This window comes from Geotrypetes seraphini, chromosome 4, assembly GCF_902459505.1.
Source record: "Geotrypetes seraphini chromosome 4, aGeoSer1.1, whole genome shotgun sequence".
Taxonomy (NCBI): Eukaryota; Metazoa; Chordata; class Amphibia; order Gymnophiona; family Dermophiidae; genus Geotrypetes; species Geotrypetes seraphini.
In genome coordinates this window covers 295317784-295345284 of record NC_047087.1, presented here as the reverse complement: position 1 = coordinate 295345284, position 27501 = coordinate 295317784, and the positions used below count along the sequence as shown (strand labels likewise).

Below are 27501 nucleotides of genomic sequence, written 5' to 3'. Positions count from 1 at the left end.
ACAAATTGTGTTTGGGATTGATTGTGTATTTCTTTGGGAAAGAGAGAGTCAATAAATGATCTGTATTCTATAGAATTGCAGGAGTAAGCAAATTTGACAGACTTAGATGGTTCTTGTGAGTATTATCTGATGTCACATTCTATGTAAACTGGTGTATTTTATTGCCAAACTATGAATTGAATTTTCATCGAGGGACTACTCTTGCATTGTACAGTTCTATTACTGTTATCAGTGGAATGTTAGTACAGCAATATAACTCAAGAACAATACAGAAAAATTGAATGAGTGACTTGAATGCCTAATGAGGTTGTTGGGGGATATTTGGGGGTTTTTTTAGTTTGTTATTTTACAACTTTTTGTTGCCAGTAAATGAAATGTTTTTTTCCTGCAGTATACAAGTCCCCAGAATATGAATCTCTTGGCTTTGATCTGACGGTTGAAAGATTGGTTTCAATTGGATACCCTCAAGAGCTACTCAACTTTGTCTATGATCCCGTGTTTCCTACGAGGTAAGATTAAACAAAAGACAACTCTAAATATTTGCAAGACTTTTACCACTTACAGTAGGGGGAGACTGAAAAGCTCTAAGGGTTAGTAACCCCCCAAAAAATATATGTATGTAACTGAGTATGCCTTCATTTATTTTGCCAATCCATTTCTGTTTCTGCTGTTCTGCTGAAAGGAATATTGAAGCCTATGGGGAAAGGTGTCTTGGTTCTGTTTATACACAGAAGAAAAAAGATTCACATGCAGGCATGAAGATTGTGATTTCTTAGACATTTTCATCCATATTGGAATTTTTCAAAACCTATCCCTGCAATATCTGAGATTGCTTATTATTAGCAGATCTCTTATCACTTTGGTTATAAATCATTCTCCATTGTATGCCAGAGAGAACTGACCTTTGAAAAGCCCCATAGGTCTGCAGGTTGAAGTGACATGAATTGTGAGTTGAGAAATGTTTTACTTTCATTTAGCTATACTTAGAATAATTATTTTATTTGTTTTATATCCTGTTCCCAGAGAGTTGGGAGCAGGTTACAAGTTAAAGAGAACTTATATAATTTGAAGGTCCATGTGTACAGCAAATAATTCTTAATAAATCAGTGCTATGCAAAAATTAGGTAGATTTTAGTTTGTCATATGTTATAAATACCAAAGGGCTTCCAGAATTGATTAAGCTTGCTCTTGAGGAGATTTTGCATTTTTCAGAGTGGCAGGTTTAATCTTCTACATTGTGTAATATATTAAATCTAGAGTTTGATGGTAAATAAGACCCATCTGTTCTTCCCAAGTCCCTTTCTGTTATGATTCAATTGACCCCATTTTGCCTCTGGCCATCTCTTCACTTTGCAGTTAAGAAATATCCATGCTTATCCCATGCATTTTAAAATTATGGTACAGATGTATCCAGCATCTTTTCTTTGGAGAAATACTTTCTAATGTTACTCCTGGGTCTATCTTTTTGAATCTCATATCATGACTTCTTGTTCTGTTCACTGAAAAAATGTCTGATTCAATGATTGGTGCTGCTTTTTAAAGAAGTCTGTAGCTTATTGTAAAATAGGTCTTTTCTGTATCTCTGTTGGGGATGGGTTACTAGCTCTATGCATCCTGAATGATATACGAAACAGAACTAGAAAAGAATTATGCTTCTGTGGATCTTAATGAATAATTTTATAACATCACTTTTGGCTGTGAAGACACATAGGTGCATTTGTTGTGTCCATTTTACAAAGCCTCCTGAGATTTTGCAGCTGTGAGTGCTCTGATGCAGGAATCAAAACACTATCCAGCCAACTCATTAATTTTCTTGTGGATTGGCCAAGATAAGTACATGTTTCTACAGTTTGGAAAGTATGAAATATTTAAACTGTTATATTTCACAAATTTGTCACCAGATTGATGATGATACCAGGTTGTAAATAGCTGCTGTTCTCCATTGACAAGCATCAATATATTTTCACATATGAGTGACGACATCCATGGAATCCGGCATGGACAATCAAAAAGTATATTGTCACTTTAAATTTTAAGGACCACCTATATCGCGCATGTGCTGGTGCCTTCCTGACTGACATCGGCTTGCAGGACCTGCAGTTCTTATTTTTTCACAGAGCCAATAAACTGTATTCTCAGAGTTCTCCTCAGCATGTCAACCATTGTCTTTTGGGTGGCTTCCCTTTGTTTTTTTTCCTTCAGTTTTCTTATCATTTGTTGTTTTTCTTTGAGTTTTTCCAGTTTCTGTTGAGTTTTCTCCAATTTTTTTTAGTTTTTCTTTTTTGGGCCTTCAGGCTGTCCCCGAAGCCTTTTTCCATTCCGGGAGCATCAAGTTTTTTTTAAAGTTGAGTTTTACTTGAGCTCCCCAGGCCATTGAGCTCTTTGACGTCACGTTGGCGGTTTTCTCTTTGATGTCCAAAGCACCTAGCGGCTTCAAGTGGTGCAATTGATATAATAGGACCATTTCAGACACTGATCCGCACAACTGGCATGTCCAGTGCCTTGGTCCTGATCAATACATTTCATGCACCCTCTGCTCTTGCATGTAGAAGAGGTCGCTTAAGGCCCAGCAACTTCAGTTTGAGAAGCTCTCCAGTACTTCTTTGGGGACATTGAGCATGGCTTGGGACTCTGACTCCGATGTTCAACCTTGATCTACTCCAGCATCGACACTGCCTGTGTAAACGATGCAGTGCAGGGACTCAACATCTTCATTGTCTGTGCTACCTCCATCAAGTGAGCCTCGTAATAAAGCTAAGAAGCACAAACTCCACCCCCAACAAGATATGCATTGGCATCCTTTCAGGCATTCACATTCTTGATGCAGTCCTAGTGTTGACACATGGACAACCATTCACCATTGATGTCCCCTCATAGACATGCCTCAGCATCCAGTACAACCTGCACCTTTCATACCCTTGCAAATATTGGGACCAACATCTTCTCTCCAGGAACAGCTTCGAGCATTGCTCCAATAAGGGCTTGCTGGGCTACTGCAATCACAATCTGCACAGGCTCCTACATCTACTTTACCAGCCTCGGTCCATTCTAAGGATGTATCCCAGTGTCACTCCATGCACCGCTCCAGAAGCCCTTGATGTCGAGCATTGACATCTTGAAGACACTTGATGCATGCATCGTCCTTTGAGGAGCATAGCACGCATCCTTCTCGATGCATTCTCAATATTCTTCTCGATGCATTCTCAATATTCTTCTCAACACTCCACTCGATGCCCTACTTCACAGTCTTCCAGAAGAGCTTATGTTGAGGAATCTGATTCTGATCTGACACCATGCTCTAGTGATGACTTCCCTGAGCTCTCTGCAGACAAATCTTATGGGATACCATCTGATCCTTCTCCATGTCGCAGATCTTCTCCTGAAAGTTTATCTTTCACCAATTTTATGGCAAATGGTTCAAGCACTCCCTATCAGCATGGAGTCTGAGGAGGAGCCTCATGCAGAGCTTATGGAAGCCTTAGAAGAGGTGCTATGAGAAGACTTCCAGAGAAAGAGAAATCTTCTCTGGTAAGACTTTGCTGGGAAATTGCTTACAAATGTGGGACAAGGGAATCCTAAAGCTAAATAGATAAGCTCAGGGACTTATTTAAAGTACTATGCTCACTTAGCAAGGGAGTTTTAGGGATAGTTTTCTTTTTCCTTAGCATATGAAGTCTCTGTTTAGTGTACATAGTGTGGCCGGGCTAGGCCCCAAGCAGGTGGGAAACCCAGGCTCGGACCATAGGTAAGATTTTCAGTGCGCCTTTTATATGGCTGGTGTAAGGAAAACCCGGACACTGGATTTCTTTCCAACTAAACTTCACCGGGTTTATTATAAGGAAAAAGAAAGATTATCAAACTCAAAAGAATTCTCATTCACAATCTCTAGTCACACAGTTCACGTTAACAGACTTCCAGGGTCTGTTATATGTAATCTAGTTCAGAGACTGGATAGTCCTTGTCACCACTTTCTAAGCAAAAGAAAAAATCAAAAAGAGGACTCTCTTAATCCCTCAGGGTCCTAAATTGCCCTTCTTGGGGCTGCTGACTATTATAAGCCACAATCCTGGCCAGCACTGCTCAGGCCTTTCTGAGGCACGCAGCACTTCTCCAAGCAATAGTAAAAAAACCCTTCTTTTTTCAGCTTATTATTAGCACTTTTGTCCCTCCTAGGACTTTCACAGCCCTACTCTGCAGGCTGTGTGGAAGCAAGCCGCCCTTTGTATCCAGGCCCTCCCAAATGCTGCCATAGTCCTAGAGCTTCTGTTATCTAGGGATCTTACTTGCTAATATGGCGTTTAAGCTGGTTCATACGGACAGTCTCAGCTGCCCTCAGCTTCTATGGCAATAATTAAGCACAGGCTTCTCTGTGCAGTCCTTACTTTAGAAGGAGGAATGATGCAGCTTATAACTTATAAATTAGGTTTCCATACATTCCTCTGGCACACTGAACTCTGCTTCAGCCTCACTGCACCACCCCCACCTGGTGTCAATGGGTGTTTTCTCTCCATAAATTCCCCTGCTTCACTCTCCACCTCCCATCCCTCTCTCTGGGTGTTTGGGAAAGTTTCCTGACCAGGTTCTTCTCTGAAAGAACCTCTAGCCCTGCCCTCTCAGGCTCCCCTGGGAATTTACAGTACCTAGCTGGCTGCTGGATTGATTCTTCTCCCTGCTTGTTGGCCTGGGGCAATCATACATTTCTGATGCAGAGAGCATTGGGCTGCTTTCAATGTGCTACGTTCTGTTTGCCCTGTTAGAGTCAGCTGAGGAGGATTTATCCATTTGCAGTCCTCCTGCTTGAGGCTTACGTGACTGCAGAACTGGGTTGATCTTAGGTTTCTTCCTAGCTCTGGGAAAGGAATAATAGGGGATGGACTATGGTTTCTGTGCCCTCCCTGCCTGAATTCCTGGCTGTGACATTGCCTGCCTTTTCTCTTTTCCTTCTTTCTGTCCTAAACTAGGGCTTTTAGCAGGATGTACAGGCTTTATTTTAGGGATTGCAGGTTTGAGGGCTATACTTTGGACTGGGTTAGCAGTGTTTTTATCTGTGACAGGAGCTTTGCTGTCACAATAGGCTAGTATTTCAAAGGGCTATTTTACAATTGCTATAGTATCAGTATAAAACACAGATAATAGGCATAGGCAGCTTCAGTTTAGACTTTAATTTCCTCCCTCCTACCCCAACTCTGGCCTGATCTCTGATTTATAGGCCCTTGGACCAATCAGAAGAGTAAAAAGTAATTAGCTAATCTCTATTAGTTAGCAATTAGCCCTTAAGAAATAGTATAATAATAATAATAATAATAACTTTATTTTTCTATACCGCCCTAGTCAGGCGTCTTCTAGGCGATTCACATTGAAAGAAGGCTGGACGTTCAGCGAATAACAATAAGTCTTAATACAATACAATAAGTCTAAATACAATACAATAAGTCTAAATAAAAAGCTTACATACTAATTGGAGTTCTATGGGTAAAGAATACATGAAAGGAGCTTCTTAAGAGAAAGAAAAGGCGTTTACAGAGGGGGAAATCCTAGTGAGGGAGAGGACAGTTTTAGTCAATGAATTTGGCGAATAGGGCGGTTTTAATTGATTTTCGGAATGCACTGTAAGTCAGATTGGGTTCATTCATGTAGTTTCTCAGCCAGACTTGCTGTCTGTTTGCTTGGAACTTAAAGGTTCTATCCAGAATGATTTGTATCTACAGCCTGTGATCTTTGGGTATACAAAGATATTTTTGTTTCTGGTTGTTCGTGAGGGGTTGTGTAGAATGAAGTGAGTTTGCAGGTATGAAGGTGCAAGTCCCCAGACTTGTTTGAAACAGGTGCAAGCAAATTTGAATAGTATTCACGCTTCTATTGGTAGCCAGTGCAGTTTTTTATAGTAAGGGCTAATGTGGTCATTTTTTCTTAGTCCAAAGATTAGGCGAACGGCGGTGTTTTGTACTAATCTCAGGTTTTTACTGTTTTTTGTGGGATACCCAGGTAGATGATGTTGCAGTAATCAAGAATGGATAGGATTAGCGCCTGCACCAGCAACCTGAAGGATGTTGGGTCGAAGTATTTTTTAATGGTCTTTAGTTTCCATAGCGTGAAGAAACATTTTTTCACTAGTGAGTTTGTGTGGTCAGTCATGGTTAGGTGTGTATCTAGAGTGATACCGAGTATTTTTATGGTTTTGGATATTGGGTATTCATGATTTTTTATTTTTATCGATGTTCTCGTAATTTTGTCATTAGGGCTTGCCTGAAAGACTTTTGTTTTCTCTGCGTTTAGTTTCAATTTGAAATTGGTGGTCCATTTTTCGATTTCTGTCATTATGTTTGAGAGGTTGTCTACAATTTCATTTGTGATGTCGTTTAAAGGGATTAGAATGGATATGTCGTCTGCGTATATGTAGTGCTTTAAGTTTAGTTTTTGTAGGAGGTGACCTAAGGAGGCGATATAGATATTGAAAAGGGTGGGCGATAGGGGGGAGCCTTGAGGCACGCCCAACGGGTTTTTCCATGGGTTGGAGTAATTTCCATTGCTGATTACTCAGTAGGATCTGTTTGTTAGGAATTCTTGGAACCATTTCTTTACCTTTCCAGAAATTCCCATTACATCAAGGCACAGTAGCATGATTTCATGGTCTACCAGGTCGAACGTGCTGCTGAGGTCTAGTTGTAGGATCGGTGCGATTTTGCCTTTGCTAAAGAGATCATAAAGGTGGTTCAGTAAGGAGGCTAAGACAGTTTCTGTGTTGTATCCTTTCCTGAATCCTGATTGGTGTTCACTAAGGATGTTAAATTTGTCTAGGTAGTTTACTAGTTGAAGATTGACCAATCCTTCCTGTATCTTTGTGAAAAGGGGAATGCTTGCTATGGGTCTGAAATTGGATGTCAGTGCTGTAGATGTTTTCTGATCTTTAGGGATGGGAGTGATTAGTATGTGTCCCATTTTTTTGTTTAGTGTTCCACTTGTAAGGCAGTTGTTATCCATGCGAATAGTTCCTTTTTGAATTCTGGTGGGGCAACTGTCATGATTTTGGGAGGACATGCATCAAGAAATCCTTGAAGGGTAACCTATCAGTTATAGCAGGGATCTCAAAGTCCCTCCTTGAGGGCCGCAATCCAGTCGGGTTTTCAGGATTTCCCCAATGAATATGCATTGAAAGCAGTGCATGCACATAGATCTCATGCATATTCATTGGGGAAATCCTGAAAACCCGACTGGATTGCAGCCCTCAAGGAGGGACTTTGAGACCCCTGAGTTACAGCATTACAAAATAATAAAAATTAAATATTACTATAGCCTAACGTATAACTAGCAACTTAACAAAGAAATCACCAATATTAAAATGCAGGCAACAATCCAGCAGCAAGCTGGGGGCTATCCAGTCTTTTGCACTGAGTGTCATATGCGTATCTCCCAGTTGGTGAGAGCTCTTATGTGTTCTCTGTGCAGAGAGCTCCTAGCACTCAGGGAACAGATCTGATCTCTTGAGGCTAGAGGAGCTTAGGGAGACAGAGAGGTACATAGAGGAGACCTACAGGGATGTTGTTTGGCAGCCTCTGTGCTGCTTTGGAGGAGCAAAGTCTTCTTAAAGGGGAGAATCACTCTGGTGAAGTAGGATGCAGTCTTGTAGCCAGGACCAGCCCACCAGGAGGGGATGCAATGCCCTCTCACATCGAGGACGTGTCTCCAGGGGCCTCTGCCCAGGAGGGAAGGGTTTGGATGGCCCTTATCGTGGAAGATTCGATCATTAGGCTTGAAGATAGATGAGTGGTTGGTAGACGTGAGGATCACTTACTCATTTGCCTGCCGTGCGAAGTTGGCAGACCTCAGGTATCATCTAGATATGATTTTAGACAGTGCTGGGGAGGAACCTGCTGTCTTGGTACATGTGAGTACCAATGATAAGGAAATGTGGTAGGGAGGTTCTGGAAGCCAAATTTATGCTCTTAGGTAGAAAGTTAAAATCCAAAACCTCGAAGGTAGCATTTTCAGAAGTTCTTCCTGTTCTACATGCAGGATCCAAGAGATAGGCAGAGCTCCGGAGTCTCAATGCATGGATGAGGCGATGGTGCAGAGAAGAGGGTTTTAGATTTGTTAGGAACTGGGTGACTTTCTGGTAAAGGGGAGCCTATTCCGTAAAGATGGGCTCTCCCTTAACTAGAGTGAAATCAGGCTGCTGTCGTTAACATTTAAAATGGAGATAGAGCAGGGGGAGGGTACCCATTCACATATTAGTGCAGAAAGGAATTATCCTGATGAGGTGAGTCGAAACTCCGCTTCCATGTCCAAGGTAAGTACCCACATTGCAAACAGTTCTTTGGGAGTCACACCGACTCGGGTAGGATACGCCTCACAGGGACTTAGCAAACACAAGATATGGAGGGCCATGTATGTCAATGCACACAGTTTAGGTAACAAAATTCTAGAATTGGAGGCTGAAATAAGGAATGCCGACCTAGATGTGGTGGCAATATCTGAAACTTGGTTCACGGACTCACATGGGTGGGATATGGCTATACCGGGCTACAATCTACTTCGTCAGGACAAAGAGGGCAGGTTAGGAGAGGGGGTAGCTCTATACATTAAAGAGGACATCAAAACCACCAGGATCACAGATGTCAAGTACACCAGGGAGTCCCTCTGGGTAAACCTGGCAAGAGGCAGAGAAAAATGCCTGTATCTAGGTGTGGTATACAGACCCCCAAGACAACTGGAAGACATGGACGCAGAATTAATTGAAGACATAGAGAATATCACTCTACAAGGAGAAGCTGTACTGCTAGGGGACTTCAATATGCCTGATGCAGACTGGAACTCATTTTCAGCGACAACCAGCGGTAGCAGGAGGCTCTTAATCTCCATAAAGGGAGCACGTCTCAAACAAATGGTAACGGAGCCTACTAGGGCCCAGGCGATCCTCGACCTGGTACTCACCAACGGGGAAAGCGTCTCAGAGGTCTCAGTAGGAGATACGCTAGCCTCCGGCGACCACAACATAGTATGGTTCAACCTTAGGAAAGGCTTCCCTAGATCAAACACGAAAACAAAGGTACTCAATTTCCGGGGCACAGACTTCGCACGCATGGGAGATTTCGTCCATCAGACGCTGCAGGACCAAGCGGAGACCGATGATGTAGAAGCTAAGTGGTTAACACTGAAATCAACCATACATGAAGCAACTAGCCGCTTCATAAAATCAGTAAATAAACGACAAAGAAACAATAAACCCCAATGGTTCACCGCGGAGATCTCGCACCTCATTAAGGAGAAGAAAAAAGCGTTTCTCTCCTACAAGCGCACGGAGAAAAGAGAGGCAAAAGTAGAATATAGGACCAGGTCTACAGCGGTCAAAATGGCAGTTAGGGAGGCAAAACTTCGAGTGGAAGAAATTCTGGCAAAAAACATTAAAAAGGGGGACAAATCCTTCTTCAGGTATATTAGTGACAGAAAAAGGAACACAGGCGGGATAGTACGCCTTAGAAGACAGGACGGAAGTTACGTGGAAGCAGATTCCGATAAAGCCGAACTACTGAATGAATACTTCTGCTCAGTCTTCACCTGTGAGGCACCGGGACACGGTCCGCAGTTGAAGGCAACACAAAGCACAGAAGACCCGTTTCAGAATTTTGAGTTCACACCAGGTGAAGTTTACAGTGAACTGGCAAGACTCAAGGTGAACAAAGCCATGGGACCAGACAATTTGCACCCAAGAGTGCTCAGAGAATTGAGCGATGTCCTGGCGAAACCATTGGCTGAGCTATTCAATCTCTCCCTAAGTAAGGGGAAAGTTCCCCTGGACTGGAAATTAGCTAATGTCGTTCCTCTGCATAAAAAGGGTTGCAGGGCAGAGGCTGCGAATTATAGACCGGTGAGTCTCACATCAATAGTGTGCAAACTCATGGAAACACTAATTAAAAGCAAATTGGATACGATCTTGAATGAAGGGAATCTTCGGGATCCCAGTCAGCATGGATTCACCAAGGGTAGGTCCTGCCAATCCAATCTCATCAGCTTCGTTGATTGGGTAACAAGAAAGTTGGACTTGGGAGAGTCTTTGGACGTCGTGTACCTGGACTTCAGTAAAGCTTTTGACAGTGTCCCACACCGCTGGCTGTTAAGCAAGATGGAATCGATGGGGTTAGGAGAGGCTGCATGGGTCAATGATTGGCTGAGTGGCAGACTTCAGAGGGTGGTGGTTAATGGTACCCTCTCTAAAACATCGGAGGTGACCAGTGGAGTGCCGCAGGGCTCGGTCCTGGGTCCACTCCTTTTCAACATATTCATAGGGGATCTGACTCAAGGGCTTCAAGGTAAAATAACACTATTCGCCGATGACGCCAAACTATGTAATATAGTAAGTAAATGCAGTTTACAGAATTATATGGCGCAGGACCTGCTTACATTGGAAAGTTGGTCCTCAACCTGGCAGCTAGGCTTCAATGCTAAGAAATGTAAGGTCATGCACCTCGGAAGCGGAAATCCATGCAGGACGTACTTCTTGAACGGAGAAACTTTAACTAGGACTTCAGCAGAACGAGATTTAGGAGTAATCATCAGTGCAGACATGAAAACTGCCAATCAAGTGGAGAAGGCTTCATCTAAGGCAAGGCAGATATTGGGTTGTATCAATAGAAGTTTCGTCAGCCGAAAGCCTGAAGTCATAATGCCGTTGTACAGGGCCATGGTGAGACCTCATCTGGAGTACTGTGTGCAATTCTGGAGGCCACATTACAGTAAAGATGTGCGCAGAATTGAATCGGTTCAACGGATGGCCACCAGGATGATCTTGGGGCTCAAGGGTCTCTCGTACGAAGAGAGACTGAACAAATTGCAGCTCTACACTCTTGAGGAACGTAGGGAGAGGGGAGACATGATCGAAACATTTAAGTATCTCACGGGACGTGTCGAAGTGGAAGATGATATTTTCTTTCTCAAGGGACCCTCGGCCACAAGAGGGCACCCCCTCAAACTCAGGGGCGGAAAATTTCATGGCGACACCAGAAAGTATTTCTTCACAGAGAGAGTGGTTGATCATTGGAACAAGCTTCCAGTGCAGGTGATCGAGGCAGACAGCGTGCCAGACTTTAAGAATAAATGGGATACCCATGTGAGATCCCTACGAGGATCAAGATAAGGAAATTGGGTCATTAGGGCATAGACAGGGGGTGGGTAAGCAGAGTGGGCAGACTTGATGGGCTGTAGCCCTTTTCTGCCGTCATCTTCTATGTTTCTATGTTTAAACTAGAAACTGGTGGGGGAAAAGGGGATCCAAGATGGCGATCGGCTGGATGTGCTGAGGTCATCGCTCTAGAGCCGCGTATTTTTTGAAGCCAATTTCTTACCTACAAGATGCCGAAGCGTAGAGGCCGGAGCGCGGCTGCCGCCTCACGGTGCACCAGAGTGCCCGTTCTTGGGAATATCGAGGAGCTCCTGAGACGGATACAGTCGGTGGAGTCGGGAAACTGCCTGCAGAGGACGCAACAGGCAAGACAATGGTGGTTCCTCCTGGGCTAGAAACAACCCTTAGCATTACATAAGGGCCCTGCCCCCGCAGCCTTAGATTACCAGCTCTCCAAGGGGTCTGGAAACCCCAGAGCTCAGGGTGTTTCATTCTCCAGAGTCAAGTAACATTTTTTGTGTTTTTTCTGCTGTTGAATGGGACTTCATTTGATAAATCCGGGGGGGGGGGGGGGGAAGAGCTTTTTTATGACCTATGATGAACTGAGGACTTACTCGCTTTGCAGCTTCGGCTTGTTTGATGGGTACCTCGTTAGTTGTGAGGTCTTTTTCTCCCCCTCAGGTTATTATTTCATATTTGAAAGTTCCCATCCCAGCAGTAGGAGATAAAAGTTATGTATTTGTGATTGATTTATCTCATCCTGTGGACTTTTGATTTCAACTACCCCAATATTGGCTGGGTAAATGTAACCATCAGAACATGCTGGGGAGATAAAATTCTTTGATGAAATCAAAGACTGCTTTATGAACCAGCTCGTTCAGGAACCAACAAGAAACTAAGCAATTCTAGACCTATTTCTTAAAGGAGTGCATGAATTGGTGCAGGAGGTAATGGTGCTGGGGCCGCCTGATAACAGTGATCATAACATGATCAAATTTGATATAATCCCTTGAATAAGTTCACACAGGCACAGGGAAAGAGCCCATGGGGACAAACTTTGTCCCCCATGTCATTGTCTAGCTTAAGACTAGCCTTAAATAGGCTGTTCCAACTAGAAGGAACAGTATCTATAAAATGCTGGAATCAATATATAAAAACTTAACACTTCTTAAACAATTGGCAACTGAATTCAGTGAATAAAAAAAAAAACTGCAGAAGCTGCTTTTGGATTTTAATGAACTACTGTTAAGTGACATCATTTGTATCTTATCTGCCTTTGATATGGCAACAAGAATTTTGAAGATTAGACTCCTACCATCTGCAACATCCTTCCGTCATTTGCCCAGATGCTCAAGCATCTGATTGTTGCATCAGATTCGTCTGTCGTTGCTAGCATCAAGGAGCATTTGCACATTTAATGCACACTCATTTTCCTGTTCATCCACTACTACACAGTGTAGGTTCTCTTCTATACCCATGTCTGAAAGACAATCCAATTATCTTCTTAGATAATGTAAGCAACTGAATGATCGTAATGAAAGTCTATTTATAAACAGTTGTATGGAATATTGTCTGTACAAAATCATAAGTGTTCAAGGCTTGTGCAAATAGAGTCTACGGGGCAGGGATGGAGACAGAGATGGAGCCTGCGGGGTGGAGACAGAACCTGCAGAGAAGGGGGCAAACTTTGTTCCTGTGTCATTCTCTACTACTACTACTACTATTACTACTACTACTACCATCATTTATTATTTCTGTAGTGCTGCAAGACATATACAGCGCTGTACATATAATATTCAATAGATGGTCCCTGCTCAGAAGAGCTTACAATCTAATTTGGACAGACAGGGCACCAGGTAGACTTAACCTCCTTATATGATATAGGTGCATCTGCACCTCCAGTACTCACTGTGTGCAGCTTTCCTGCTTCTGTTCATTGGAAAGCGAAAGTGGTGGACAAGGAATCAAGCTTAATGAGGCTTTATCCAAAAGAGGATGACTACCGTATTTTCACGCAAATAACGCGCACCCGTATAAAACGCGCACACGGGTATAGCGCGCAGAAATCACGATATGTACAAAAACTTTGGTATACCGCGCCCACGGGTATACCGCACATGCTGCCCGACGCTCCTTTCGCCCGCCCTGACTTTCCGTGCGCTGTCCCGACTCTCCGTTCACCCCCCTGACTTCCGTGCACTGTCCCCCCTTGAAGGTCTGTCCCCATCCTGAAAGCCTGATGCCCCCCCCCGATGTCCGATACATCCCTCCCCCCCCCGAAGGACCGCCGACTCCCCAACAATATCGGGCCAGGAGGGAGCCCAAATCCTCCTGGCCACGGCGACCCCCTAACCCCACCCCGCACTACATTACGGGCAGGAGGGATCCCCGGCCCTCCTGCCCTCGACGCAAACCCCCCTCCCCCCAACGACCGCCCCCCCCCCAAGAACCTCCGACCGCCCCCCCAGCCGACCCGCGACCCCCCTGGCGACCCCCCCCCCCCCCCTTCCCCGTACCTTTGGTAGTTGGGCCAGAAGGGAGCCCAAACCCTCCTGGCCACGGCGACCCCCTAACCCCACCCCGCACTACATTACGGGCAGGAGGGATCCCAGGCCCTCCTGCCCTCGACGCAAACCCCCCTCCCCCCAACGACCGCCCCCCCCAAGAACCTCCGACCGCCTCCCCAGCCGACCCGCGACCCCCCTGGCGACCCCCACGACCCCCCCACCCCCCTTCCCCGTACCTTTGGTAGTTGGCCGGACAGACGGGAGCCAAACCCGCCTGTCCGGCAGGCAGCCAACGAAGGAATGAGGCCGGATTGGCCCATCCATCCTAAAGCTCCGCCTACTGGTGGGGCCTAAGGCGCGTGGGCCAATCAGAATAGGCCCTGGAGCCTTAGGTCCCACCTGGGGGCGCGGCCTGAGGCACATGGTCGGGTTGGGCCCATGTGCCTCAGGCCGCGCCCCCAGGTGGGACCTAAGGCTCCAGGGCCTATTCTGATTGGCCCACGCGCCTTAGGCCCCACCAGTAGGCGGAGCTTTAGGATGGATGGGCCAATCCGGCCTCATTCCTTCGTTGGCTGCCTGCCGGACAGGCGGGTTTGGCTCCCGTCTGTCCGGCCAACTACCAAAGGTACGGGGAAGGGGGTGGGGGGGTCGTGGGGGTCGCCAGGGGGATCGCGGGTCGGCTGGGGGGCGGTCGGAGGTTCTTTGGGGGGGCGGTCGTTGGGGGGGAGGGGGGTTTGCGTCGAGGGCAGGAGGGCCTGGGATCCCTCCTGCCCGTAATGTAGTGCGGGGGGGGGTTAGGGGGTCGCCGTGGCCAGGAGGGTTTGGGCTCCCTTCTGGCCCAACTACCAAAGGTACGGGGAAGGGGGGTGGGGGGGTCGTGGGGATCGCCAGGGGGGGTCGCGGGTCGGCTGGGGGGGCGGTCGGAGGTTCTTGGGGGGGGCGGTCGTTGGAGGGAGGGGGGTTTGCGTCGAGGGCAGGAGGGCCTGGGATCCCTCCTGCCCGTAATGTAGTGCGGGGTGGGGTTAGGGGGTCGCCGTGGCCAGGAGGGTTTGGGCTCCCTTCTGGCCCGATATTGTCGGGAAGTCGGCGGTCCTTCGGGGTGGGGGTGCGAGTGGTCCTGCCGGGGGGGGGGGGATGTATCGGACGTCGGGGAGTCGGCCGGGCAAGAGGGCTTGGGCTCCCTCTTGCTCCGATCGTGGATGCGGGTGGGAGCGCGTGCGAGCGGTCGTTCGGGGTGGGGGTGCGAGCGGTCCTGCTGGGGGGGTGAATCGGGCGTCGGGCGGGAACTATGTTTTAAAACTTTTGTATACCGCGCTCACGCATATAACGCGCGAGGGGTATGCGCGGTAGGTAAAAACGCGTATAACGCGCGCGTGAAAATACGGTACTCCCCTTCCCAGCATGGAGTCCATAGAAACTACAATTTATCTTCCTTTTGTATGTTTTTCTGCTTTTCCTTACCAAGACAACTAAGCATACTTGGATGCTAATGCACCTATATTGGATATAAGAAAACTGAAGAGTTCATCTTTATACTGTTATCTTTAATGGCCGGGAAGACCTCTCAGTGAATTTTTATTGCGTTTGAGATCAACAGTCATATCTTGGTCCTAGGATTACATTCCATAAGTCAAATAAATGTTGGCATTGTCATCTCGAAGCAGGGATTTTAGATAATTTATTGTTCTATTGCCTATTTATTTTGGCTTTTTGGAAATCAATATGGGGCCAAATAAATTGTTTGTTGGAAATTCCAGTGGCATTATCCTATGATATCAATGAGAGCTAAAATCCAAATATCATCTAAGAACAACAGGCTATTACTTATTATGACAGGAGTTGCCATACAACAAATTATAAGCAATTGGAAAAATTGGAGGAGGCTTAACTATAGTTTTTGGTGGAATTCCTTGTGTCATATGTATAAAATGGAAAGAACACTAGCCACTCAGAAAGAGAATTTCAAGAAATTTCAGGAGACTTGGGAACCATTAACAAAAATATTGTAATGTTTAAATATTGTTTTTTACCTTTAAAAATGCACATCCGGGAGGGGGGAGGAGGGGGGTTTGAGATGGTAATGAATTTTGGTATGTAGATATGAGGTCCATGATAGATATGTACATGTTGAAAAATGTAATTGATTAGGGGGGATTAATTCTGATATGGACATTAATAGAATATTAAGTGTGATATTGAGTATAAAATGTTGTATTTACTGTTACACTTATTGTAAGTTTTAAAAAGAATAGGAAAAAAAGTATTTATAGATCGAATATCAAAAAATTCACCATGTATTACTATAGGTACAGAGTACCATCTTTTCTTAAATCCAATGAGCTTCAAAGATTTGTAAAATATTTTTTGGCGCTCGAAATGTAATTTTTATAATTTTAATTTGTTTCTTTTAGCACTGACTTGTTTTATTATTATCAATATGTTTACTTAGGGGCCTGGTGTTTGATACACTGTATGGAAATCTGTTGAAAGTAGATGCATATGGAAACATTCTAGTCTGCGCCCATGGGTTTAACTTCATGAAGGGGTAAGTATATGGAACTTATCAGTACGTTCTAGTGTTGGCAAATGCCAGTTTATTTTCCACTGTCAAGCAATGGTGCTTTGTGGAAGGGGGAAGATAATTTTCTCTCACTAGACATTTAGGTTATTAATGACAATAAAACTATGAAATCTAACACTGAATTGTGTCTTCCTTTTGTGAGGAGGGGCTTTTGAAAATGAATATGTTACACATAAATGTCTTTTATTTTTTTTGGGGGGGTGGGTTTCTTACACTGGGACAGAACAAATTTGCACTGTAAAGCCATTGAACATCAAGCATCTAATTACATTACCAGAAAACATGTATTATGGGGTTCATAATAAAAAAAAAGTCTAAAAAGTGTCCTAAATGGCTAATTGGACGATCAAAAAGCCTGATCGTCCAAGTACCCATAACCAAAGTACCATAACCAAGTACCATAACCAAAACCAGCTTAGGCCTTTCCCCTGCCACTAAACGCACAGAGAGAAAAGAGGTGTGTTTAGAGGAGGGAAAAGGGCGGGAGGTGGGCTGACCTACACCTAGGCGTGCAACAGGTATAACCAAAACCTTAGGCAGGTTGCCTAGTCGGCACTTATACCTTTTTGACTTAGACGAAGTCAAAACAGGTCTAAGTGCCGAAAAAGGGGCCGCTGAGCTGATGGTGGCTGCTGCCATCATCTCTGCGGCCCCAGCAACCTGCCTACCCCCTACAGCAATGATCGCTGCAGGAGAGATGCCTCATCTCCCCTACCGCGATGCCATCACTCCTCTACCCAAACTGCTCTGACCCGCGGAAGGAGAGATGCCCTATCCACCTGTGGGCTGGGTTTCAGCCGCCTGGGCCAATCCGACCCCATTCTGGAGCCGGCTGGCCTGCCGGATGGGCAGGCTTGGCACCCGTCCGTCCAGCCAACATTTCAAAGGTATTGGGGGGGGTCATGGGGTCGGCGGGGGGGGCGGTCGTTGGGGGGGATTGTGTCGAGGGCAGGAGGGCCTGGGATCCCTCCTGCCCATATTGTAGTGGGGGGTAGGGGGTCTGCCTGGGCAGGAGGGGTTGGGCTTCCTCTTGCCCTGATATTGTCGGGGGGGGGTCATCGGTGCCGCGGGGCAAGAGAGCTCGGGTTCCCTCTTGCCCTGATATCGTCGGGGGGTGCCGTGGGTGCTGCGGGGCAAGAGGGCTTGGGCTCCCTCTTGCCCCGATGCTGTCGGGGAGTCGGCGGGGCAAGAGGGCTTGGGCTCCCTCCTGCCCGGATCGTTTTAATGTGGGGGGGGGCGTTTGGGGCTTAGGCGTTTTTTTGGTTCATTATGGGGTATAAGTGTAGACGTCGTGGGAGGATAAGTGTAGACGTAGTGGTGGTCTGGGCGTTTAAACAGCTGAATGTAGAGGCAGGCCATTATCAAAAAAGGACGTTTTTTTTGGTTATGGATATTTTCCCTGCTTCTGCTTTCAACATTTAAGGCCTTAGGCTAAAAAGGGACTTCGATGGTTTTTTTGATTATGCCTCTCCACGTCTTTTCTGAGGACAAGTGTTTGCTCTGAATAACTACATGGACAAGTTTCATATCCCTCAGCTCTTTCTTCCATCTCTGGAGGAGGTCAAGGAAATAATTAACAGATATAAAAGTATAGTTTAAACATTCAAGGCCTTGGGAGTTCTTAGCATCTTACTAACTGGTAGGATACCAACCAAGAATCTCACCGGATTACAAGTGACTGGCCATTTTTATTAGATTTAAGACATCACTTAATTCATTAGTAAACATAAATAGTTAGTATATCTTTCAGTTGAATTACAATTGCTTCATTAAGGTCCAATAAATTGCATACTCCAGTAATGTTCTTTTGGTTAGTTTTGATCACATGATTTCTTTCCAATCTTATTTCATTAGTAATTTTCTCTAGCAACAATAATGACTTAGTTATCACATGCGTTTTAATTTTGTCCCTGTAAGCAATAGAAGGGGTATTCTATTTCAGTGCACTGCACACCTTGTAACAACGTTCATTTAGGGCATACTGACCTTATTCACATGCTCTAGGATTTAGGTACTTCCTCTATTCTGCTAATGGAACAGGATGTAGCTGAGTCAAATATCTAACCAAGCAATATTCTTTTTGCTGTAACTCTGAAGCATTTCTATATCCTTTAGCTTCATCTTTTATTTATTTATATACTGGTGTCTTTTCAGGTTTCCCAGGCAAGGGGTGTCTCATACATTTTGGATTATGGGCCCCCCTTTATATCCTGTTTAATACAATTATTGCCATCACAAGCAGGCATAATATTTTCACATATGGGTGTTGTCATCCATAGAACCCAGTACAGACACTTGCAAGTGCACTGTCACTTTAAATCTTTAGGCAGTGCCCATACTGCACGTGTTCTGGTGCCTTCCCATCCGACATCTGCTCTTGGGACCTTCAGTTCTTTCATGGAGTTTTCTATGGAGTTCTTAGTTTTCTGTGTCTTCTGTTTCTCCTTAGCTTGTCAAACTTAGATTCAGTACATTTCATGTCTTCTCAATTTAATTTTATTATAGTTTTCTTAATAAATCTTCACTTTTCTTGTTTTATAGTTTTTTCCTCAAATTTGTTTAAATTTTCTTCATTTTTTATTTTTTTGGCCTTTGGTCCACTTCAAGACCTTTCGTCCCAGGGAGAGTCAACAGTTTTTGGTATACTTTTCACTTGAGATCCCCAGACCATTGAGCCTTTTGAATTCACTTCAGCCATTTTTCCTTGCATTTCAAATGAGGGTGCCGAGCGGCTTCAAGAAGTGTATTCTGTGTAATCAGACTGTTTCAGGCTCTGACCCCTATAATTTGTGTGTTCAGTGACCAGGTCCTGACCATTGGGACATGTGATGTGATCTCTGTCTGCATATGCAAAAGAGGACACTCAAAGCCCGACAGCTCTGTGTCTTTTAAAGCACTTTTAAGTTATTGTTTCCCGTATTGTGGTTTCATATGCCCAAACCTTTTAAAGGACATATAGGTGTACTAGCCCTTTAACTGATGCGATGTGGGCTTTGCTTTACTTTGCAATGCCTCTTTTTTAATCTTTCTACATATTTCGTTTTGTCATCATGTGACCAAGGTAGGTCCTTATTTAAATCTCCCTCCATAGCGTCTCTTTTCTTTTATTGGTTCTGTAGCTGTATTTATCCTAGGACAGGCATATTCGCCCAAGTGTGTGACATTATCCACGGAGCCCCGATGCGGACAACTGCAAAAGCACTTTTGCTTTAAGAACTTTAGAAAGTTTGCGACTGACCACACCGCGCATGCACGAGTGCCTTCCCGCCTGACATAAGCATGTGTCTCCTCAGTTCTCGGTTTTCTGCAGAGCTATGAAGTCATGTTAGAACATTCTGCGTTTCGTTTTTGCCTTCCCGCTCGCAAAAACTTTGATTTTTTTTTTTTTTCTTTTATTCCCTTTGGGATTTTTTCTCTTTCTCTTAAAGTAAAAAAAAAAAAAAAGTTAAGTTTGCTTTATTACTTTTCCTTTTTCAAAAAGTATTAGCTTTTGTAAATGTCCTTTTGCTTTCAAATACAATAATATACATTTTCATTTGGTTTTTAGTTCGCAGAATACATTTTATCAGCACGATCGTATTATGTGCTTTTTGCTGTAGTGCTTTAACTCATTGGGCACTTTTTCTTTTGTTTCTCCGTTTAAAAAAAATGGTTTTTTTAGTAACTTATTTTGTACTACCCTTTATTCAGATTGTAGCTCTTTTTAGTTTCTCATATTATCTGCGTACATTATGTACGCTTTTTTAGAGTGTCTTTTTTTTGTTTTTTTAAAAAAAAGGCCTTCGGAAACTTTGGACCCCTTTTATCAAGCCGCGCTAGCGGGGTTAACATGTGTGACTTTTCATTGCTCATTAACCCCCGCGCTGGCCAAAAACTACTGCCTGCTCAAGAGGAGGCGGTAGCGGCTAGCGCGTCCAGTGGTTTAGCACGCGCTATTATGCACGTTAAATTGCTAGCGCGGCTTGATAAAAGGAGCCCTTTATCATGTGTCATGTGGAGGCGTTCTAATTTTGTTGTGCTCTTTTTATGTTTCTGCTTGCTGTTTGTGTTTCACTCTGCGGGCATTAATAAGTGATGATGTGTTTGTATAAACTCACACCAGGTTTTCAGCCATTTGTTTGAAGCCTTTTAGTAAGACACACCCGATGCCCTGTGTATTTAGTCATTAGCCTTTTTTTGCAATCATATCAAGATATGTTGTCCAATCAGTTATGCTTGATTGCTTTTTTCTTTTATCTAATACTTGCATATAATTAGTTTTATGGACCATTTTGTTTTTATCTATTTCCACTGTAATTAATATACGGGCCGGTGCCGAAAAGTAGATTTTGTTGGATTTGACGATTCTTCAAAGTGCGTTTTTTAAGAGTGGCACAGCGGGTGCAGGAATCCGCCCGATGTTCCGGTCCCAAGCACTGTAAGCACCAGTTGTGTGGGTCAGTGAGGGAGATCGGGCGTGCACACCGCTGGCACTTCTTAAAACCGGGCTGCGGGGGCATGAATGGGAACACGGCCTCCGCAAAATCAAACCCCGAGGCCTGGATCGTGCCAACAGGCCCCGCCGGGGCAGGAACGAAAAATAAAGCAAAAAGAAAGGATTTTTTTTTTTTTTTTTTTGAATTGAAAGAAAAAAGCACCCGAAGGTGAAAAAACCGAAAAAAAAAAGAACGCGAGCGGGAAGGCAAAAGGAGGATTTCAACGACGTTGAAAAACACACGTCTTCTTCGCTCCGCGGAAACGAAGAAACTGGGGACCACGCACTCCTCCGTCGGGCGGGAAGGCACTCGCGCACGCGCGGTGCGGCCAACTAGAACTTTCTAGTAAAAAGGTCCGTACCGTGGGCTCCGTCGGTGACGTCACCCATGCGTAAAGAATATGCTGCCTGCTTGTCCTGGGATAAAATTAATATACGGAGGTCCTCCACTTCCCCTATTTTTTTATGAAACACCCAAATAATTATCTCACTGTTCGAGCCCTAGTCGTTTTGCTGCTGTGTTCTTTTGATGTCACTAAATGTAACACTACGCTATATCTACATGCCACTTTATTCTACAATTTTATATATATAAAATTGTAGAATAAAGTGGCATGTATATATATATATATATAAAATTTGTTCTTGATGTGAAGCATAATATGTTGGTTATTTTTCTTTCATACTCTTTGTTTTTTTCAGATTTATCCTATACTCAATGGAAAGTAGTGTATAAAGATTATGGTTTAAGTGTTTTATTTATGTTCTGTTTTATATACAGTTGAATTGATAAGCCAAAACATAGTGCTGTGTCGGGTCTACATTCACTGTGTGTTTTTTTGGACTGAAATTAAATATTGATTTTATCCAGCTGGCTCTGGTGGAAAGATTTTATCCTGTCCCACTGTTTTCCTTGCTTAGACTTTTTAATTCGACATCAAATTCAAGCATGGTGGTAGATTCAGGACCCAATGCACAGGCTGCATCGATAGCAGCATCAGTATTGACATTGCATGTATCGATGCCACATAGCATTGATCATCTGACTCTTCAAAGGCAAGACTCGGTCATCTTCCTCCATTCCTCACCCACTAAGAAGCATAAACATTCTTCCCCTTCTTAGGCATGGCATAACGTCGTCCAGTTAAGCATCGATGCATTTTCTACATCACTTTTCATCTTTGCAACTCATGCCTCCACTCAGGTGTATCTTGACATTGAGGTCTCCCATACCAAGACAACATTAACCACAGAACATGCAGAGAAAAGTGACAAAAATGATAAAAAGGATGGGATGACTTCCCTATGAAGAAAGGCTAAAGCGGCTAGGGCTCTTCAGCCTGGCAAAGAGATGACTCAGGGGAGATGATAGAGGTCTATAAAATACTGAGTGAAATGGAAAGGGTAGATGTGAATTGCTTATTTACTCTTTTGAAAAATACTAGGTCTAAGGGGCATGCAATGAAGCTACCAAGTAGCAGAATTAAAACAAACTGGAGAAAATATTTTTCCCCACAGTGTTTAATTAAACTCTGGAATTTGTTGCCGTAGAATGTGGTGAAATTGGTTAGCTTAGCAGGGTTTAAAAAAGGTTTGGATAATTTCCTAAAAAGAAGTCCATAGGTCCATTGATATGGCTTGGAGAAATCCACTGTGTATTCCTAGGATAAGCAACATAAAATCTGTTCTACTATTTGGGACAGACCCATTCTCCATGTGCGACATCATCGGCAGAGGAGTTATTCCTGAGTCAGAGCATTGATCCCTGCCTTGCTGCTCCTCGATGCACAGTTGATGCCCTTCTCGACGCATACTCCCAGATTCACCTAGGAGAGTATTTTGAGGAGTCTGATCCACTCTATTGAGGATCTGCCAAATTGTCATAAGGGTCGTATGACATACCTTATGATCCTTCTTCACCTCAGAGGTGTAAGTCTCCACCAGAGAACACATGCTTTACTGGCTTTATAAGGCAAATGGATCAAGCTCTTCCCATTAAAATGGAGACAGAAGAAGAACCTCGTTCAGAGCTTTTTGAACTTCTTGACTATAAATCGCCATCAACTGACTGTATCAAGGTACCTTTACATAGGGTCAGGAAAGACACCCTATTTAAGAACTGGGAAACCCCTCTATCAGTCCTAGTAGCTCCTAAAAATATTGACATAATATATAGAATATAAAAGTGTCCAGGATTTGAGAGAGCACAACTTCAGCATCACACTAGTTGAGGAATCTGCTCTAAAACACTAATGCAGTTCAAGGTCTTATGCTTCTGCTCCTCCACAAAGAGAAGCAGTTTGAGGATGCGGGGGCGGTGCTTGCGTTTCAGGGTTGAAGGTCGTCTCAAGCCCCAAGGAGATCTGCTGTACGCCGTTCCCCTGCAGCGTCTCCGGCGGGGGCAGCCCTGTTTCTGCAGACATGCCCTGCATGTGCCGGATAAGCTCCTCGATGCCGCCGGCCATGGGAGTCCCGAGTTGTCGCAAGGCGCCAGCGACGCTTTTCCCTCTCCGCTTGGGCATCCTCGGTAAGAAATGATTAATTGAAAGAAAAAAATTCGCTAGTGTGAGGAGGTTGTCAGGAGCAGACTCACGTCCAACCTATGCAGTCGCCATCTTGGATCAGGAGCCTGTTCTTATAAACATTTCAGAACTCAACCGAAAACTTATCTTTTTTCAAAATACTTGGTTAAATAATTTCTTTCTGTCATTCTTAAATTATCTTTAGTTTATAATCTTGTCGCTGCCTCTTTTTTACTTTGTTATTGCTGCTAGGTTACTGCTGCTAGGTTATCAATTTGTCTATGCTACTAGTTAAATAATTTCTTTTTGTCATTCTTAAACTGTCTTTAGTTTATAATCTTTTGTAAACCGTGTAGAACTTATGGTTACGTGGTTAAGAAGCACAATGTTATGTTATGTATGTTCCATACCATGGGATCCCTCTCTGCTCCAGTTTGTCACCTCAGATCTACAGCACTCTCTCCAGTGGTGGCACAAAATCTTTCCTGGGGTTTCCCTTTCCAGTCCCTTCCTCACTAAAAATTTCTAACCATAGATGCCTTGATGCTAGATTGGGGAACTCATCTAGATGGTCTCCATACACAAGGAATGTGGTATCATCATGAGCAGACCCTCCATATCAATCTTCTAGAGCTGCAACCGATAGAGAACCCTCTATAAATTTCAGGACCGCCTCCTTAAGAACATAAGAATAGTTCATCCCGCATTCATGGTGGCAGTCCAAGTCACAAGTATCTGGCAAAAACCCAAATAGTAGCAACATCTTAAGCTACCGATCCAGAGCAAGTGGTGGCTCCCCCCATTGTCTGTCTCAATAGCAGACTGTTGACTTTTCTTCCAGGAACTTATCCAAACCTTTTTTTAAACCAGCTGCATTAACCGCTCTTACCACATCCTGGCAATACGTTCCAGAACTTAACTATTCTTTTGAGTGAAAACATATATAAGAACAAGGAGCTCCTTCAACAGATCTTTCTCATCCATACGGACAATCAGGTCATCATGTTCTATGTGAACAACCCCCCCCCCCCCAAAAAAAAAAAAACCCAAAAAAAACAACTAAAAAGATTAGGGCTCTTCAGCTTGGAAAAGAGACAGCCGAAGGGATGGCAGATGGCTTTTCTTGAATTGCAGACACCGTTGGATTTCCTTGTTGTTTGCGGATAGATCTCAAAAACATGACCTAAAACTCCAAAAGAAATTTCACTAATATTCGCAAATATAATCTGAATTACTACTACATTCTCTGACAACAAACATGCATCCACTTGCTAAGATAGCTGTTTTACCTCCATGTGATATCTATACTGAATGTGATGGAACTTAATCCACCCCATGTCCAGTGAGTCTATATTTTAAGTCTGCATGTTATGTCTATACTGTAATCTAAACCCTTTGTCTATACTGTAAATGCTGTAAAGTCTGTATTTCTCACCAAAGTTTGTCCTAACCATATTATGAATGTACTCTTGTAACCAGTTCTGGGCTCCTTTGGAAGGACCTGCTAAATAAATGAATAAATAAATAAATATGATTGAAGTCTACAAAATCCTGAATGGTATGGAATGAGTACAAATAGATTGATTTTTTACTCCATCAAAAATAATAAAGACAAGGGGACACTTGATGAAGTTACAAGGAAATACTTTTAAAACCAGTAGGAGGAAATATTTTTTCAGTCAGAGAATAATTAAGCTTTGGAATGCGTTGCCAGAGGTTGTGGTAAGAGCAGATAGAGTAGCTGGTTTTAAGAAAGGTTTGGACAATTGCCTGGAGGAAAATGCCCGTAGTCTGTTATTGAGACAGACATGGGGGAAGCCACTGCTTACCCTGGATCAACAGCATGGAATGTTGCTACTCTTTTGGTTTTTGCCAGGTACTAGTGACCTGAGGAAGGGCTGCTGGGCTAGATGGACCATTGGTCTAACCCAGCTAATAGATGACTTCCCATTATCTGCATCAGTGTCAGCCATCATAGATACCTCTAGAAAACCCTCTACTCAGCACTGCTATTGTTTCAAGTGGACTCATTTCACAATCTGGTGTAATCTAAGCTCATTGCATCCAACATATTCCATTACAGTCAAGTTTTGAACTATCTTCTGCACCATTCAAACTCTGGTCTTAAAACTAGTTCAATCAGAGTTCATCTCAGTACTATAAGTGCTTTCCATCCAATTCTGGATAAAAAGCTATTATCCTAGGACAAGCAAGCATCATATTCTCACATGTGGGTGACGTCTTCCACGGAGCCTGGTATGGACAGTGCCAAAGTGTACTGGCACTTTAAGCTTTGTATAGCTTCAAGACTGCCTGCACTGCGCATGCACGAGTGCTTTTTCGCCTGACTTCTGAACATCCATGCTATATTCCTTCCTAAGATAGTATTAGAACTGCATCTTAACTAGTCGGTTTTCTTTCCACTTTTTTTACCCAGGTTTCACGCTGTGGAAAGTAAACATGGCCTTACATACATTGGATTGTAAGCTGGCTTTATCTTTCTATCAAAATAAACTAAAGTTCTTAGAATATTCAGAAAAATATTTTTTTTTCTTAGAATGTTCAGAAATTTTTTTTTCATTTTTTGATCCCAGCAAACTTGAGAATGCTATGATAAAACACATTTATGAACATGCAGGCCTGATCTTGGAAGGGAATATTTCAGAGCCGTAGCAACTTCAGTAGCATGAGTTTGACCTCAATGGTTGAGATCCACAAAGCTAGCTACTTTTTTGGAGAAGGACTCCCAACGTATCAGATTTTACCAGTCTGTTTTGAGGATCTTCTTTGAGGTAAAGAACACAACTACATCCCTCCACTCATCTTTTATTTCAGATTTTCTATATTTAAAATACAAAAACAAAAAATAAAATGGTCTGTTACTGACAAGAACAAGTTGTTCCTATTGGTGCACCATTTTTCTCCCATCGATGAGGATTCATATTCTGCAAGTCATTGGAAAATGGAAAGTTGCTTACATCTAACAGGTGTCCTCTGAAGACAGACGAATATAAAAACTCACTATTCCTAAATAAAGGTGTTCTAGCCTAGTTCTAAATCCAGTTGTTGGGGCACACCCAGCCAGGCACATTTGGTGGATATCCACCATGAACATGCTGGAGATTGAATTGCATGCACTGCTTCCTGTGTATGCAAATTTATCTTTTTCATATATATTGTATGTATTTTGAAAACGTGATTGTCTGGGTATTCCCCAATGGCTAAGTTGAGAAACACTGGTCTAGCCCAGAAAATGTGCCCCCCACCAAATGTTTGGAAATATAAGTGTATGATAGCGGGGTTTTATTTTAGCACCCATATATACATTTTATAATAGCCTAAATTTTAATTCGGGAACTAATCTTAAACACTCGTAGATGAAAACTAAGCACCAGCAGTGCAAAAACATACCACTGATTTGTCATGACATGTCTGCCTTTAAGAGCATCCTCACAAAACTGTAATATCTCTTTAAGTAGATGTTAAACGCTTAAAATAACATAGAACAGAATATTATGAAAAAGAAAATTTGCACATTTTTAAATATGATTGTTCCATTTTATTTTTTTTCCTGTAAAGCATTTGTACCTCTAGAGAACCTTGTTTAATTGATGGTACTTATCCTAGGGGGTTATTGTTTTTACTAGGGCCCATGTTCAGCTTCAACATGTTGTTATAAATTTGAGTAGTTTGGGTATATAAACTCATTCTGTAATAAACTGACATGTATGTTATCACTTACAGTGTAAATGATCTCTGCATGATGGTTGATTGTATGCTGGATGTTTAAGAAAAAAGAAAAGCAATTAAATCATTATTATGAATTGTTGTTCCAGCCATGGATTCCAGATGTATAACCTAAGACTTTCTGGTTACAAGATCAGATTTGCGTAAGCCATGCTTTTAATGAAGTTAGAAATCTTTTGTGTAGCTTATTTTCTAAAGTATATTTTCTTGAATTGTTAACTTTATTTTTGTTTTCAATGCTTTGCATCCTCCTCCTTCCGCATCATATTGTAACCATGAAGCTGGAACCCGTGTTGTATAACAAACAGCACATAATTGGACTGTTTGTGCTGTGGCTTTGAGTGAATATTGTACTAATGCTGAAATATAGTGTAAGGCTACATTTTAAGCTCAGCTTTTCTGGGTTTTCTAAGATTATATGTTCACCAACTAATCAGATAAGCTCTTGTTCATTGCTATAACATTACATGAAAAAGATGATATGAATTAGGAATAATGTGCTATTGGATACAAAAAGAGCATTTTTTTTCTATATCATAGTGTTAAAGCACTGG

At 43.2% G+C, this 27501-nt stretch overlaps 1 protein-coding gene across 8 annotated transcripts in view; it reads left to right on the top strand.

The window, feature by feature from the left end:
- The window catches only part of NT5C2 (5'-nucleotidase, cytosolic II), a 272125-nt gene that overhangs the window by 103688 nt on the left and 140936 nt on the right, over positions 1-27501 (top strand). For 6 of the 8 annotated variants that reach the window (XM_033942075.1, XM_033942078.1, XM_033942077.1 and 3 more), the window contains 3 exons: positions 392-509; positions 16073-16168; positions 27037-27090. In XM_033942075.1, the coding sequence (XP_033797966.1) occupies positions 392-509; positions 16073-16168; positions 27037-27090 (268 nt within the window). The remainder of the gene's footprint in view (positions 1-391; positions 510-16072; positions 16169-27036; positions 27091-27501) is intronic. The other 2 variants (XM_033942076.1, XM_033942081.1) reach the window with 1 other exon arrangement.